We start from the raw sequence: 16,553 nt of genomic DNA on the forward strand, positions 1-16,553 counted from the left end.
TGCACATATTCTTTAGCATCTTTTTCTGCCCATTCAGCAGCATTAATAACAATAATAATAATAATAATAATAATGATAATAATAAACTTTATTTGTATAGCACCTTTCATACAAGAAATGCAGCTCAAAGTGCTTTACAATAAAGAAATTACATGCACCGAGTGCTTCACATGAAATTAGACATAGAATGAACATAATACAGAAATAAAACATTTTTTAAACGATCAATCAAAATTACAGAAATAAAATTTCATAAATACATGGAGAAAGTAATAACATACAAACAACACATATATCCTACCTCACTATAATGGTCTTAATGCCTCCTGATATAACCTACCAGAGGTCTTTCGCCTCCCTGAAAATGACTTTTGCCTGTCGTAATGCAGGTCTTTTACCTCCCAACGCCTACTGCCTCATGCATCCCACCAAGGTCTTGTGCCTTTCACTCAGAGGTCTTTTGCCTGTCGTAATACAGGTCTTTAGTATAAAATAATAACAGCAGTGCTATATAAAAAATAAAAAATACATAGAATGTGTAAAAAACAACATTTTTAAAAGAAGTGCAGCAGTGCATAAGTGCAAAGCAAAGGGCAAAAAAAAAAAAAAGTAATCAGCAGCCAGTTTAAGCCTTGGAAACTTTAGCCAATCGATGGCTCTGTTTACACTTGGTTTTAAAATGTGTTTTGGTGATTCAAACACGAGTGGACAGCCGAGACACATCGCCGTTCACACCTGTGTCTATCATGCGTCTCCAAGGTGTCCAGCTGACCACTTGTGTTCAGATTTCGTTACTGCCTACGTCACTTCTGCTAGAAGGTCAAAAGTCTGTCGCCAGACAAGCGTCAGATTTGTTTCGCACGGGCTAGCTAAGAAAACAAAAATGTTTCAAGAACTAATATACATGTATGGGCTATTCCAACTGTTGAGACTGGCAGGACAAAGTCATTTGCGACTTGCAAAAGAGTGCAGGACAAGACGAAAAATTGCACTGATGACCTATTTTCCTGTTACGTCCTTGTCGGGGACGCATCAGGACGCATTAGCGTTTACACTAAAAAAGATATGTGGTCGAATGCGTCCCAGACCACCTCGGCAAGTGGTTTGAGTGATCGGATCACAATGCGTCTTGGTGGTCGTTTACACTTCTATTTAGCGCTGTCCACTTGTGATCCGATCGCCTGAGACGCATTTTAAAACCAAGTGTAAACAGGGTTGATGACTTAAGTGCACAAACACATCAAAAACCAGCAGACATAGCAGCTCTCTTGCCAATCAGAAAAATTAGTTAGCAAACTGTACTATTAGGCTCTGCACCGTTAATAGAACTAGAACCTCATAGGTCTTAATGGGAACCCAACTTGGATTTGCTGATAGTAGTATATTTTGCCTTCCTTTATTGCAATATTTAGCTAAATTGCTAATGATGTTTGGCTTTGTACCCCTGATGTGAATATATACATCTTTACCTCTGATGTGAATATCTTTCACTCTTCCTATCTTTCCAACTGCACACATTCTTCTGCATCTTTTTCTGCCCCTTCAGCAGCATGGATCTTTTCCATCTCTTCTTTGTTATTCCCAGGCATATTGCATTCTGGCACCTTGCTCTTTCTCTTCTTCAAGATGAAGATGGCAGTGATGATGAGCAGAACTGCAATCAGAGCCGCGACCGATGCTCCCGAAATCAGCACAACGCCTGGCTTTGGCTGTGAGTCTGAAGAAAAAGGCCAATGATATTTACAAGAGGGTTTAGGTACACTGGATTTAACAGTGAAGAGATTAAATATGTATGTACAGTATGTATGTAAGTGTATGTGTAAACACACAGAATTACCATCTCTTTGTCTCCAATGAACGGCGAGAATGGGAGTTATCGGCAAGTCTGTTTTGGCTATACAGTATGCAAGTTAATGTTTTTACCGGAAGTGTTTTTTGGCAACTGTACTGTGTTTGTATGTCAAGTAATCCAGTCTGTAATCGTAAACAGTCTTTTAGTGGCTAACAGATAGTGTTGATATAGCATGCTGGCTTTCTGGGATTGTTAGCCAGGCAAAAGTGTTAAATGGAACATTTCATGCTCTGTACTTTGGGACAGATTGCTAGTGAATGGTCCCAGAAATGTAACTGTGGTGTGTAATCATAGCCAAGGAATGTAGGTTGTTTACATAAAAAAAATATTTTCAGAATTAAGTTATTCAATAAATCAAAAATATGAATGAAGCAAACCCCTGCAAAAATGCTCCAACATCTGGTATAAAGCATTGCCAGAATAGTGGAGGTTGTTATAGCAGGCAATGGGAGGCTAACTCCATAAGAAGGCCCATAATTTTAAATGAGGTGTCAAGTGTTCACATACTTTTGGCCATGTAGTGTATGTATGTGTGTGTATATATGACACCGCAAAATATTCTTCACGGTGGCCAGATTGTCCTACCCCAGGCAATGTCCAGCTTGTTGTCCATGCTGACATGTCTAACACTACAGGTGTAGCGGTGTCGCTCTCTCAACTCTTCGGCACTGACACTCAGGCTCATCCTCAGTTGGTACGTCCCGTCTCCATTTGGCAGAATATCACCTCTGATCAGCTCCTGCTCCGGAACAGGCTGGTTATCCCTCTTCAAGGTCAGCTCGATGTGTCGGGGGTAGAATCCCGTTGCCAGACAGGTTACCTCTACCCCACCAGCACCGCCAACTTGTTTCCGCAAAACTCTAATCCTAGGGCTCACTGGGTAGGAGAGTGGAAGGAGCATGACCAGTGTTGCTGCCATAATGTCATTACAGATAGCAATTTATATTTTGTAACATGCCATTTTACAATCACTTTTTTTTTAGCGTGCTTTATTATTAACTGGAACAGAAATGGCAAGGGTGATTTAAAAAAATTAAATATTGATATTTATTTATATAGTGTATTCATTGTCCATTTGAGCTTCTGTGACTGTCCATTTGACATTGTGAAACTGTGTACAACCCTCATGAGAGTAAACAGTTACAGGCGTGTGTATTGTACCTCTTCGTTTCAGTATACTTCTTTCATGATGAAGGTAGCTCTTTAAAATGTATATGCACACAGTTTGATAAAACTGGTGAAATATCCCTTTCTTGGATTCTATCAGCCAAAAGTCCTTCCATATTTCTGGGACACCAGAACTCCAGGCACTAGCCTGAACATCAAAAAAGAGCACATCCATCCCATTGTAGGAGTCCTTCGCTTGGAACCTCTCTGTGCCGTCATCATCCAGCTCACACCCAGCAATTCTCTGGTATGTGTGGAGTCCTTAGAAATATAAGAGGATATCAGGCAACATCAATTACAAAAGAAGTATATACATACACAGTGTACATATATATATATATATATATATATTCATTGTGTGTGTGTGTGTAGTCAAAGCTAAATTTTTCTCAATTTCATATTTAACTGTGCAAAATTTTATGAAAAACTATGTTTTACCCAGTATGGATTAGAAATTATTCCTCTGGAGTGACCATGGCATCAGTGTAGCCAGAGATACTAATATAGTAGGGCCTGCATTGAACTAGGAGGGCCAGACCTACCTAGGTGGACATTCACAATAGGAGTTTAGTGGTTCAGCCAAGGCAATTGGGCGATGATACCATTTAAGTGGTTGTTGCCCAAAATGGTCCATGTGTGTCAGGCCAATGGACCAGGGTACCACCAACACATGCACAAATCCTGAAGCTGAAGTGCATACAATCCTCATATGCCTTTGCCAAATATGTATTCCACAATGTATGCGTGCAAGAGAAATTAAAATTCTGTGCATAATATTATGCAGTGCATAATTTGTTATGTTGATAATCCGTTTCATAAATGTGGACACCTAATACGGTCTATGCTTGCCACCCTACTTTGCCTGGAAGAGTGCATGTCACAAGGCACTTACTAACACTGTGATTAAAATGCTCCATCATGTGTTGAAATCTGTTTTTGAGGCTGTGAGAAATGCGTGTGATGGTCACTTGTTTCAACTTTGCGTAGACTTCATTGTCCTTGTGCCAGAGCTGCCGCGGGGTCACCATCCTATCAATGCTGTCATAGTACTCCACTGGGACATCATCCACCATGCCCACAACCACCATTTCTGGGAAGGGGCTCGGGCCCACGGTAAGCGTGCCAAAGTACCACAGGGAGTGAGTACCTGCAGGTCAAACAATGAAAGCACCTTCAGATGTTTGCCATTTTCTTTGCCCATGTTATTCTTTCACAAATTCACTATTTTTAAAGTCTGCAAACCTATAAGTTTGTTAAGTGCATACATAAATGGCCTTACATGCTGCATTAAAAAAACAAGGGATGAATGTTAATAATATAAAATTCCATTGTAACCCGCCTTGATACACCAATACGAAGTCCACATAAAAGGTATCTCTACAAACAGAGATACATAGGAAAACTCACCCCATCTCTGAAATCCAACACCATCAAACAAGATAGGCAATATTTATTTGAAAATAATTCCATTAATAAGTGTTGTTTTGGCTTAAACAATAAAATGTGTCTGTTCCTAGTCACTTGAGGTTTGATGTATTTGCCATTTGCACTTGGTGAGGACTAGATGAGGGTTTGTTATGTGATAGAATAGTATAAAACAATTACTATTTAAGTGTATGATCTTGATTGCACTGCAGTTATTGCACTTACATGCAAAGAAGGATACTCTGTATATACATTCAGAGGTTGCTGGCAAACAGCCAGAAAATATTCCTGCTGCAACTCCAAAGCAACCTGTACAGAGATGGTGCCTTTCCAAAGGCTGTTACATATGAACATAATTATTGTATAGCATTTATTAAAAATTCCAAACATAGACATGACCTTTTACATTGTGGCATTGCTTGTGTCAAAAGTGTTGCAAGTGAAACTCAGTTTCATTTGTTTGCAGTCACATATGCCCAGAAAGTCAAACAAAAATGTAAACAAGTCAGGGACTTGAAATTCTATGACAGCAATATGTATTTCATTTGCGTAAACTTTGTATAGTATAAATCTGTGTTGTATAGTTATGTGATCACATGTATGAAGTTAAAATAATATATAATTTCAAGCCTGTCCCTACTTGTTCAACAAATACAGTTAAAAAACTAAAATTTAAACAGTGATGTCACGATTTAACATTTCCGTAGTGATGTATGACTCGTATGATGTATGATTTTTAGAGTCAACTGTGATTCTGACTCCAATGTTGAGTCAATGTTCAGATGGCGATATGATTCCAACATATTATTTTGAAAACCATCTCTGGGACGTTACACCTTCAAACGAGTTTTAGGCAATATTTATTTGAAAAGAGTTTTATTAAGTGTTTTTCTGCATCATGTATACTTATTTCTGATAAACATTGTAAAGTAAACTGTGCGTGTTTATGTGTGTGTTGAGTCACATGAGGGTAGATGCATCTGTTGCTAGTATTCGGGGACCCCTAGATGAGAGTTCGCTTCGTCGCAGCAATGTATTTGTAAAATTGCAGTTTACGTGTACCTTCTCGGCTGGACCAGATAATTGCAAAAAAGATATTTGTACGTTCAGAAGTTTCAGGCTCCCAGGCAGACACTATTCTTGTGGTAACAGCTTACACAGAGATGGTATTTTTCCAAAGGCTGTTAAATATGAACATATTAATTATATATCATTCATTCACAATTATAAACATAAACATGAGTTTTACATTGTGACGGTTAATAGGCACACTTTACTTGAGCGCATCGATCTCAGGCCGCATGTGCCATAGAAATGAAGATTAAACGAATATTTTTAAAAAGAATAATCGGACAGTAAGCATCACACAAACTTACATGTAAAACGTGAAACCTGTGGAGACATAATATGGCGCTGTACAAGCTGCTTTGAAGTTACGTAAAGTGTTTTTTATTTGTTAAGATCAGCAATCTTTGGATTTCTCTGTCCGTTCTCTATCTGTCCAGGGGTATAATGTTCTGGGGGTATAATAAAGCAAAGACCATTTTAACTGATCCCACCACAACAATGTTTCCAAATTAGCTTGATCCTTACAAACTTCCGTATACAAATTAACGCATTATTCACACGTTACATACCTGTACATACCACATCCACAAGATAAAGCAGAGTTAGCAAATAAAATAAATCCATTCCCTAATTTCCTGTTGTGGTGATGTCCTTCACGTTTCCGTCTGTCCCTTATTGTAAATTTTAACCTTTGGTTTGTTTGTTTTTTCTTTCTTTCTTCTCTTGGCCAATCGAGTCACGTCGAGTAAGACGTTTTTTTTCTTCTTTTATGTGAGCAAGGTGTCGCCCTCTAGCAGCAGCAATATCTAGAACATAGCGAAAAATAGCCCCACTTGTTTGGTAGCGCGCGAATTTAAATCCATTATGGGCAGTCGTTTGTTATTATAATTTAGTACATCATTTATCGCCAGTAGGTATAGACTATCGCATGGCTGTTTTATAGAAATTCTTCTGTTCATGAAGCAAATAACAAATAAGGTATTTTTGTCCAGTTTCTTTCTTCCAGGCAGACCTGCCCTTTCACTATTGTTTCATTAACTTGGGTGTACTAATACATGCGAAAAGATAGACATATGCAGGGTTTACGCTGAAATCACATTGATATTTACATTACTTCTCAATGGCAGTTTAGGATACATGTACACTTTGATTACTTTATGTTTATTTATTTTTTTACAATTTTCACAAATGAGAAATATGCTACGTCTGAATTGCTCAGGGACATTATTTAATTTTTGAAATTATTTTAATATGACATACACAGAATAAAGCAGAGGAGATGCAAATCAACATTACGATAATACCTTTGGTGCTACTGCTAAAGCAATCACATAATACAAACAGAATTTTTCATAAAGCAAGCATGAATCAAACAGACAACACACACTGGATAGCACAGTAGTTATTATGATTGAAAAATATTTTTGTTGACAAATAATACCTCACAGGTCTGCATAAGTAATATGAAACATTAAATGGAAACTCTATGACAATGTGAACTCTCTTGAACATATAGAGGCCTCAATGTATGATTAATATCAACATGAAAAGTCATGTGTGATGCCAAATAAAAAAACCTGCAAAACTTGCAATTGAATTGTGTACATGTTCCTGATTAAACTATTCTTTGCCCTTAGCAATGCACATTTATGAGTACAGTGGTGCAAAGAACATACTTAATGGACTGAGTAGATGAGAAATGTGATATGGTCTGATGATCCTTCACCATATTTTTCACAAAAAATGAGCATGGGTGGGGCACAGTTTTGTGGGTAGACCCAAGGAGCCAATTTTGGTTCTTAACCTCAGCACCGGATATAGTGTTGCCCCCTGCTTATATCTATGAATTTAGCTCAAAAAGGCAGTTTCCCCATTGTGCTCCATTCATTTTGACAGCAAAATAAAAATATGTACACTCATGCAGTATATTGATTTTAATTTTGTGCATGAAATTAAAAGAAAAAATCACTTATTTTTATTATTATTCATTCTGGCCTGCGTCGTAGATGGAGATCCACATGATGTCATTTACAGGGTAAGGAAAAAAAAGCTAACGTTGTTTCTTAGTGCATTTATGGCAGAAAGTAACAAGGACATATATAAATCTCAAGATTTTAACACTGGGGGTTTGGTGAGATAACTGGACACTTACCATTCAAAGACCAGGGTTGTCATGCATATCATTTGCATGGATTTCATCCTAAATTTTATGGTACGACCAAATTGTGCGTATGTATAATTCAGAAAATGTGCATTTGAATGAATAAAGCTTCTTCTATCACACATACGCACAATTCATTTATAACTCACAAATATCCCAAAAAGTATGCCTTCATGAATGAGCTTTATGACTCCACCAAGTGAACGCCCTCAATTATCCTTATATGGTGGCATTGCACATCTTGTACATCTCATTTCACTATATAAATCCCCTGGAAATGGTAGTAACATTCTGCCAAATAACACAGTTGCAATTATGGGAAACATAATTGTAGATAAGCACGTTAAAAAAGAATTCCCTGAATGCTACATTAAAGTGCTGTTGACATAACATAACATAACATAACATAACATAAAATAACATAACATAACATAACAACATAACATAACATAACATAACATAACATAACATAACATAACAAACATAACATAACATAACATAACATAACATAACGACGAGAACAGGCCATTCTGTTTATTTACAGACTAGATAGTATCTAACACTATCAAGCCTGATATTGAAAATCCCCAGTTTCTGACCTAGCAGGCTATTCCACACACTGATTGCTCTCTGCATGAACAATGTTCCTAATATCTGAATGGAATTTTATCTTTTGCTAATTTATATTTATGTCTCCTTGTTCTACTAACAGAACTCAACCTGAAGAATCTCTTGCAGTTCCCTTTGTTAATCCCCTTTATGAATTTAAAAGCTTCAATCAAATCACCACTGAGACTCTTTTTACTAAGCTTGAAGAGGTTAAGCATCTTAAGTCTTTCCTCATAGCTTTTATCATTCATACCAGGAATCAATTTGGTTGCTCTTCTTTGAACCTTTTCCAGTGCCTCTATATTTTTCTTGTTGTTCAGTCCCCGGCACTGCACACAATACTCTAATACTTGATGGAGGTTTAGGGGGACAACTATTGTTTGGGCCCATCAGCAGTATTATATCCAGCAACTATGATGCTTGGCAAGCAGTGACACGATGGACCTGGGTAAATGGTGTCGACTCATGTGAGACATCGATCCTCATGTGCAAGGACATCTGCCCGGTCCCAAAAACACCCTCACTGTCTATTGCTCCTTTGCGAGGTCTTCCAACTCTGTTAGCGCAGCATAGTCCTTTGAATAGCTATAACTCAGACACAGGTTTTTATAGTTGTGTCTCTAATGAGTTAGTATTTCACAGCTGTAAAGCAATTTGCCTATCGTTTTTGTTGTAATTTTGTGTATATTATTCACATATTGCTGTTGTATTTATACAACCACACTGATGCATTAATACTGTCCTGTTTGTATACACTTCATCCTCTTCAATTATCAAGTCTATTGAGAGATCAGGAAGGGGGAAACCTGTCTCATGTATGCAGTACAGCTGAACGACCACAAGAAATTGTTTGTACACATGGTCCAGAGCTTGTTTACAGTTACGCACATTTTCTCAACAATTTCAAGGCTTATAAATCTCGACACTGTCATGGATCGCGCCGTACACATAATTTATGATTAATTCTGCACATACTTAAAAGTGGCAAATATGGTCTAGCACAGGGGTTTCAAACTCCAGTCTTGGGTGGCTGCAGTCTTTGCTGGCTTTCGTATTTTCCTTTCAATCAGCAGCCAGTTTAAGCCTTGGAAACTTTAACCAATCGATGACTTAAGTGCACAAACACATCAAAAACCAGCAGACATAGCAGCCCTCTAGCCAATCAGAAAGATTTGTTTAGTCTTAATCTTTCCAACTGCACACATTCTTCAGCATCATTTTCTGCCCATTCAGCAGCATTAATAACAATAATAATAATAATAATAATAATAATAATAAACTTTATTTGTATAGCACCTTTCATACAAGAAATGCAGTTCAAAGTGCTTTACAATAAAGAAATTACATGCACCGAGTGCTTCACATGAAATTAGACATAGAATGAACATAATACAGAAATAAAGCATTTTTTAAACGATCAGTCAAAATTACAGAAATAAAATTTCATAAAAACATGGAGAAAGTAATAACATACAAACAACACATATATCCTACCTCACTATAAAGGTCTTAATGCCTCCTGATATAACCTACCAGAGGTCTTTCGCCTCCCTGAAAATGACTTTTGCCTGTCGTAATACAGGTCTTTAGTATAAAATAATAACAGCAGTGCTATATAAAAAATAAAAAATACATAGAATGTGTAAAAAACAACATTTTGTGCAGCAGTGCATAAGTGCAAAGCAAAGGGCAAAAAAAAAAAAAGTAATCAGCAGCCAGTTTAAGCCTTGGAAACTTTAGCCAATCGATGGCTCTGTTTACACTTCGTTTTAAAATGCGTCTTGGTGATCCAAACACGAGTGGACAGCCGAGACACATCGCCGTTCACGCCTGTGTCTATCATGCGTCTCCAAGGTGTCCAGCTGACCACTTGTGTTCAGATTTCGTTACTGCCTACGTCACTTCTGCTAGAAGGTCAAAAGTCTGTCGCCAGACAAGCGTCAGATTTGTTTCGCACGGGCTAGCTAAGAAAACAAAAATGTTTCAAGAACTAATATACATGTACGGGCTATTCCAACTGTTGAGACTGGCAGGGCAAAGTCATTTGCGACTTGCAAAAGAGTGCAGGACAAGACGAAAAATTGCACTGATGACGTATTTTCCTGTTACGTCCTTGTCGGGGACGCATCAGGACGCATTAGCGTTTACACTAAAAAAGATATGTGGTCGAATGCGTCCCAGACCACCTCGGCAAGTGGTGTGAGTGATCGGATCACAATGCGTCTTGGTGGTTGTTTACACTTGTATTTAGTGCTGTCCACTTGTGATCCGATCGCCCGAGACGCATTTTAAAACCAAGTGTAAACAGGGTCGATGACTTAAGTGCACGAACACATAAAAAACCAGCAGACATAGCAGCCCTCTAGCCAATCAGAAAAATTAGTTAGCAAACTGGACTATTATGCTCTGCATCGTTAATAAAACTAGAACCTCATATGTCTTAATGGGAACCCTACTTGGATTTGCTGATAGCAGTATATTTTGCCTTTCCTTCTTGCAATATTTAGCTAAATTGCTAATGATGTTTGGCTTTGTACCCCTGGTGTAAATATATATATATCTTTACCCCTGATGTGAATATCTTTCACTCTTCCTGTCTTTCCAACTGCACACATTCTTCCGCATCTTTTTCTGCCCCTCCAGCAGCATTGATCCTTTCCATCTCTTCCTTGTTCTCCCCAGGCCTGTTGCATTCTGGCACCTTGCTCTTTCTCTTCTTCAAGATGAAGATGGCAGTGATGATGAGCAGAACGGCAATCAGAGCCGCGACCGATGCTCCTGAAATCACAACGCCTGGCTTTGGCTGTGAGTCTGAAGAAAAAGCCAATGATATTTAAAAGAGGGTTTAGGTACATTGGATTTAACAGTGAAGAGATAAAATATGTATGTACAGTATGTGTGTAAGTGTATGTGTAAACACACAGAATTACCATCTCTTTGTCTCCAATGAACAGCGAGAATGGGAGTTATCGACAAGTCTGATTTAGCTATACAGTATGCAAGTGAATTATTTTTACCAGGAGTGTTCTTTGGCAAATGTATTTTGTTTGTATGTCAAGTAATCTCACGCTCTGTACTTTGGGACAGATTGCTAGTGAATGTTCCCAGAAATGTAACTGTGGTGTGTAATCATAGCCGAGGAATGTAGGTTGTTTATATTAAAAAAACTATTAATCTATCTCTAGTAATATTTTCAGAATTTTCAGTTATTCAATAAATCAAAATATGAATGAAGCAAACCCCTGCAGCAATACTCCAACATCTGGTATAAAGCATTGCCAGAATAGTGGAGGTTGTTATAGCAGCCAATGGGAGACTAACTCCATAAGAAGGCCCATAATTTTAAGTCACGTGTCAGGTGACAGGTGTTCACATACTTTTGGCCATGTAGTGTATGTATGTGTGTGTATATATGACACCACGCAATATTCTTCGCGGTGGCAAGATTGTCCTACCCCAGGCAATGTCCAGCTTGTTGTCCATGCTGACATGTCTAACACTACAGGTGTAGCGGTGTCCCTCTCTCAACTCTTCGGCACTGACGCTCAGGCTCATCCTCAGTTGGTACGTCCCGTCTCCATTTGGCAGAATATCACCTCTGATCAGCTCCTGCTCCGGAACAGGCTGGTTATCCCTCTTCAATGTCAGCTCGATGTGTCGGGGGTAGAATCCCGTTGCCAGACAGATTACCTCTACCCCACCAGCACCGCCAACTTGTTTCCGCAAAACTCTAATCCTGGGGCTCACTGGGTAGGAGAGTGGAAGGAGCATGAGCAGTGTTGCTGCCATAATGTCATTACAGATAGCAATTTATATTTTGTAACATGCCATTTTACAACCACTTTTTTTTAGCGTGCTTTATTATTAACTGGAACAGAAATGGCAAGGGTGATTTAAAAAAAATTAAATATTGATATTTATTTATATAGTGTATTCATTGTCCATTTGAGCTTCTGTGACTGTCCATTTGACATTGTGAAACTGTGTACAACCCTCATGAGAGTAAACAGTTACAGGCGTGTGTATTGTACCTCTTCGTTTCAGTATACTTCTTTCATGATGAAGGTAGCTCTTCAAAGCGTGTATGCACGTGGTTTGATAAAACTGGTCAAATATCCCTTTCTTGGATTCAAAGAGCCAAAAATCCTTCCACATTTCTGGGACACCAGACCTCCAGGCACTAGCCTGAACATCAAAAAAGAGCACATCCATCCCATTGTAGGAGTCCTTCGCTTGGAACCTCTCTGTGCCGTCATCATCCAGCTCACACCCGGCGATTCTCTGGTATGTGTGGAGTCCTTAGAAATATAAGAGGATATCAGGCAACAGCAATTACAAAAGAAGCATATACATACACAGTGTATATATATATATACACATTTATATTGTGTGTGTGTAGTCAAAACTAAATTTTCCTCAATTTCATATTTAACTGTGCAAAATTTTACGAAAAACTATGTTTTACCCAGTATGGATTAGAAATGATTCCTCTGGAGTGACCATGGCATCAGTGCAGCCAGAAATACTAATATAGTAGGGCCTGCATTGAACTAGGAGGGTCAGACCTACCTAGGTGGACAGTCACAATAGGGGTTTAGTGGTTCAGCCAAGGCAATTGGGCGATGATACCATTTAAGTGGTTGTTGCCCAAAATGGTCCATGTGTGTCAGGCCAATGGACCAGGGTACCACCAACACATGCACAAATCCTGAAGCTGAAGTGCATACAATCCTCATATGCCTTTGCCAAATATGTATTCCACAATGTATGCGTGCAAGAGAAATTAAAATTCTCTGCATACTATTATGCAGTGCATAATTTGTTATGTTGATAATCTGTTTCATAAATGTGGACACCTAATACGGTCTATGCTTGCCACCCTACTTTGCCTGGAAGAGTGCATGTCACAAGGCACTTACTAACACTGTGATTAAAATGCTCCATCATGTGTTGAAATCTGTTTTTGAGGCTGTGAGAGATGCGTGCGATGGTCACTTGTTTCAACTTTGTGTAGACTTCAATGTCCTTGTGCCAGAGCTGCCGCGGGGTCACCATCCTATCAACGCTGTCATAGTACTCCACTGGAACATCATCCACCATGCCCACCATAACAATCTCAGGAAAGGGGCTTGGGCCCGCAGTAAACGTGATAAAGTACCACAGGGAGTGAGTACCTGCAGGTCAAACCAGGAAAGTACCATCAGATGTTTGCCATTTCCTTTGCCTGTGTTATACTTTATTTATTTGTATTTTCAAAGGCTGAGGCCTTTGTTTTATAGAGGATACACTATAAGATTGCTGGCTCTCCACATATTCAAGTTGCAGGTATTCAGTGTGTGGTTCAAAATTATCTGATTTGAAAGCACTGCAAACACAAATACACAGGCAAATGAAAGACCATGAAAACCTCACCCCATCTCTAAAATCCTGCACTGTCAGACAAGTTAGTCGATATTTTTTCAAAAAGGATTCTATTATGAAGTAGTTCAACGTCATGTTTAAAGGATTCTATTAAGTGTTCTGAAAAATCAAGTATGCTTATTTTTGTTAAATATTGTAAAGTAAAATGTGTGTGTGTGTGTGTTATGAGTCATATAGAAAATATCAGAAAATAAAATAATCTATTTCTATTATTATAGAAAATAATACTTAAAAAAAAAAAAAACAATATAGGAAATTTATCTTATTAATCCCACAGGAAGATACAGAAACAAACACATTTTTCCATTAAATTATTTATTAAATATTTTTTAAACACTAGAAAACATGCATTGACAATAAAAAGGCGTGCCCTTTTTAGGATTCATTGTATTAATAGATACTATTTATTTGTTTTAGTCATTGTATCATTTGGCTAAATGTATAATATTATTTGACTAAATGTGTCATTTAGCCATGTGGTCTGAATGCTACAAAAAAAAAAAAATGTTAAATAGATTTCACCTTGATCCTAAAACGCATTGTTTGAACAGCCTGAGTGCAGTGGTGCACAAGTTAAAGTTAAAAAAGTTAAAAATTAAAACATATCCAGGGCATAAGGGATAAGTGAAATTGTACGTTAATGTTGTAAGGCCCCACAGAACACAGTTGTTCTGGATTTTGTTATTGGCAAAATATGCCGTAATATAGAATGATGAAACATCAAACGAGGCGTTGTGCCACGTATGCATACTCTGCACTCCCCTGATAAAGAAAGTTGTTTGCAGAACTGTGTCTTGCTCTGTTGAAGAGATATGGCCTACAACTAACTACACCGCTGTAAACAACGACTGTTCTAAAATGTCTTGATCTTTATATAAACCTAGAAATTGCCGCGTGCAAATTATATTAACGTATTATTCACACGTCACGTACCTGCACATACCACCTTCAGTAAATGAAGTAGAGTTAGTAGGCTATAAAAAAATAAATCCATTGCTTCATTTCTTGTAGAGGTGATCTTTCATTTTCGGTTTGTTGCTTCCTGCTACCCCAATACTAACAGGTACTCTAGTGGGGGAGTGGTTGGGGTGGAGTTAACTAGCTATTGTTCCCACCCTTTATGTCCCTGTGAGAAGTGTGAAAAGTGCAAGATCTTTCAAGGGGATTTTCTCTGCTACTTGATTTTAGGAGTACCAACATTCAAATAAGGATATCTTCTTCAACTATTTTCAGATTTCAATGTATGACACATCATTTGAAAGCTTATAATCTGCACTTTCGTAATCTGTAAAAAACTGAAAAATGACCTTGCCCTACTTGCGGACCAAAACACCAGCACCTGTCACCTATGATCCGCTACTCTCCTAGTAACATTTTTTTTTTCTTGGCCAATGAACATCCAGTAAATCGTTATGTGTCGAGGTCTTTCCCTTTTGCGCAGGTGCAATATCAATACGATTGCGGAATATCATTTGGTAGCGCTCGAAAGATAATGTATAATATATAATATATGTATAAATGTATAATATCGGCAGTAACTGCATTCATCAGGGGATGAAGGCAATTACTGCCGATACGCGTTGGGTTAGCCCAAAATAATAAAGGCTTTTTAAATTGCTAATCTGGAGACTGAGTGCCTTGAGATTTTTTCTCTCTTTCTTACATGTTTTAATGGGGTATTGTATGCATGACAGACCTACACAAATTTTGTATGCCAGTCGAGGATCTATAGGGCTAGCTAACATCAATCTATAACAGAAATAGTCTAGTTAAAAAGTGGTTAACTGTAGAAATGCCACAGTGGTTAATTTGACCATTATCAATAAACCTGTCGTTATGAAATCCATAGCCTATGGCTTCCCCTTTGTGATGCTTCTTAAACATGTATTGAATATTGAGACATAATTTGAATATCAATATTGCATAAGGAAATACTTAATGACCATGAACAGTAAAATTAATGGAATTTACCTGTATGCTTTTGATGATTTACAGTTAATCAAAAGCAAAACTGTCTAAAGTGTGGCTGCATTTTACCCAGAAAGATTTCAATAATAAAAAAAAGACATTATTTAATGCATTTGTCTGTTCTTTTAAAGAAGGTAGACCACTTAGCAGGGTGTCGTCAAAATGTGAATAATACCCATCCCTAGTCATGAAACGATATTATGTGGGGATTGCATGTGAAAAGATAAAGAATGGATTTCAGATATTTTGCGTGTGTATCCAATGTTTTTCTTGGCTGATGCAGCTAAATGTCCATTGGGGAGAATTATTGATTGTGGTACTGGAGCATTTGTAATGATGTAATTGGTAGGGAAAAGAAGAAAAGGAAAAAAAAAAACACAAAATCCCCTAAGTTTGGGGCTTTATTTTGTGGATGTGTGAAGTTGTTTGTGAATGCTGTCTGCTTACATGAGGTCAGAAGGTACAGAAGTAAATGGTTTTAAGGGCTGAGTCTATGGTTATTTCTGTGGGAAACCCTAAACAGTGCCACAATCTCAGTGCTGTACTTGAATGGGGCATGCTGCCCTGCCAAGGCGTAACATGGAGGGATGGCATTCCTGCCATCCCAACCAATTCGGATATATTAAAAGGCCACTCTTTCTTTCCTGCTAAGGGGGGTGTTTTTGAGGATGGCAATGCCCCTATTTTCAGAGCATATGCAATCACTCAATAGTTTGAAGACCATTACAAGTAGGCATGGGCTGGGCGGCTCTAGGAGGGGTGGTTTCTGGTAGCAAAACTGGCCGTGGCAATTGTTACTCTCCAGATGACTGTAGCACTTTTCACTAAATACATTTCACTTCTTAATGATTACAATGTCGTGGAGAGTCTAGAGAAGTTAAT

The 16,553-nt window shown here is 38.1% G+C and overlaps 2 protein-coding genes across 2 annotated transcripts; both read right to left on the bottom strand.

The window, feature by feature from the left end:
- Positions 1–67: 67 nt before the first annotated feature.
- Positions 68–6,260, bottom strand: LOC118231608 (major histocompatibility complex class I-related gene protein-like). Its single transcript, XM_035425580.1, has 5 exons — positions 6,082–6,260; positions 3,912–4,166; positions 3,014–3,280; positions 2,438–2,728; positions 68–1,717 (listed from the first exon to the last, which is right to left on the bottom strand). Exons 1-5 carry the CDS (start codon positions 6,134–6,136, stop codon positions 1,497–1,499), a joined length of 1,089 nt encoding a protein of 362 aa, XP_035281471.1. The 5' UTR covers positions 6,137–6,260; the 3' UTR covers positions 68–1,496.
- A 3,439-nt stretch (positions 6,261–9,699) lies between these two features.
- On the bottom strand, positions 9,700–15,314 carry LOC118231607 (major histocompatibility complex class I-related gene protein-like). The gene is made up of 6 exons (XM_035425579.1): positions 15,050–15,314; positions 14,637–14,759; positions 13,202–13,456; positions 12,314–12,580; positions 11,738–12,028; positions 9,700–11,093 (listed from the first exon to the last, which is right to left on the bottom strand). Exons 2-6 carry the CDS (start codon positions 14,695–14,697, stop codon positions 10,867–10,869), a joined length of 1,101 nt encoding a protein of 366 aa, XP_035281470.1. The 5' UTR covers positions 14,698–14,759; positions 15,050–15,314; the 3' UTR covers positions 9,700–10,866.
- Positions 15,315–16,553: the final 1,239 nt, after the last annotated feature.

The sequence above is a fragment of the Anguilla anguilla genome, chromosome 7 (genome assembly GCF_013347855.1).
Source record: "Anguilla anguilla isolate fAngAng1 chromosome 7, fAngAng1.pri, whole genome shotgun sequence".
Classification (NCBI taxonomy): domain Eukaryota; kingdom Metazoa; phylum Chordata; class Actinopteri; order Anguilliformes; family Anguillidae; genus Anguilla; species Anguilla anguilla.

Coding starts and splice junctions, on each gene's coding strand:
- LOC118231608 (XM_035425580.1), bottom strand. CDS start 6,136: ATGGATTTATTTTATTTGCTAACTCTGCTTTATCTTGTGGATGTGGTA. Junction 3,281..3,911: donor GCATTTTAATCACAGTGTTA/GTAAGTGCCTTG, acceptor TATATTTCTAAG/GACTCCACACATACCAGAGA. Junction 2,729..3,013: donor AAGTATACTGAAACGAAGAG/GTACAATACACA, acceptor TCTCCTACCCAG/TGAGCCCTAGGATTAGAGTT.
- LOC118231607 (XM_035425579.1), bottom strand. CDS start 14,697: ATGGATTTATTTTTTTATAGCCTACTAACTCTACTTCATTTACTGAAG. Junction 12,029..12,313: donor AAGTATACTGAAACGAAGAG/GTACAATACACA, acceptor TCTCCTACCCAG/TGAGCCCCAGGATTAGAGTT. Junction 11,094..11,737: donor CAAGCTGGACATTGCCTGGG/GTAGGACAATCT, acceptor CTTTTTCTTCAG/ACTCACAGCCAAAGCCAGGC.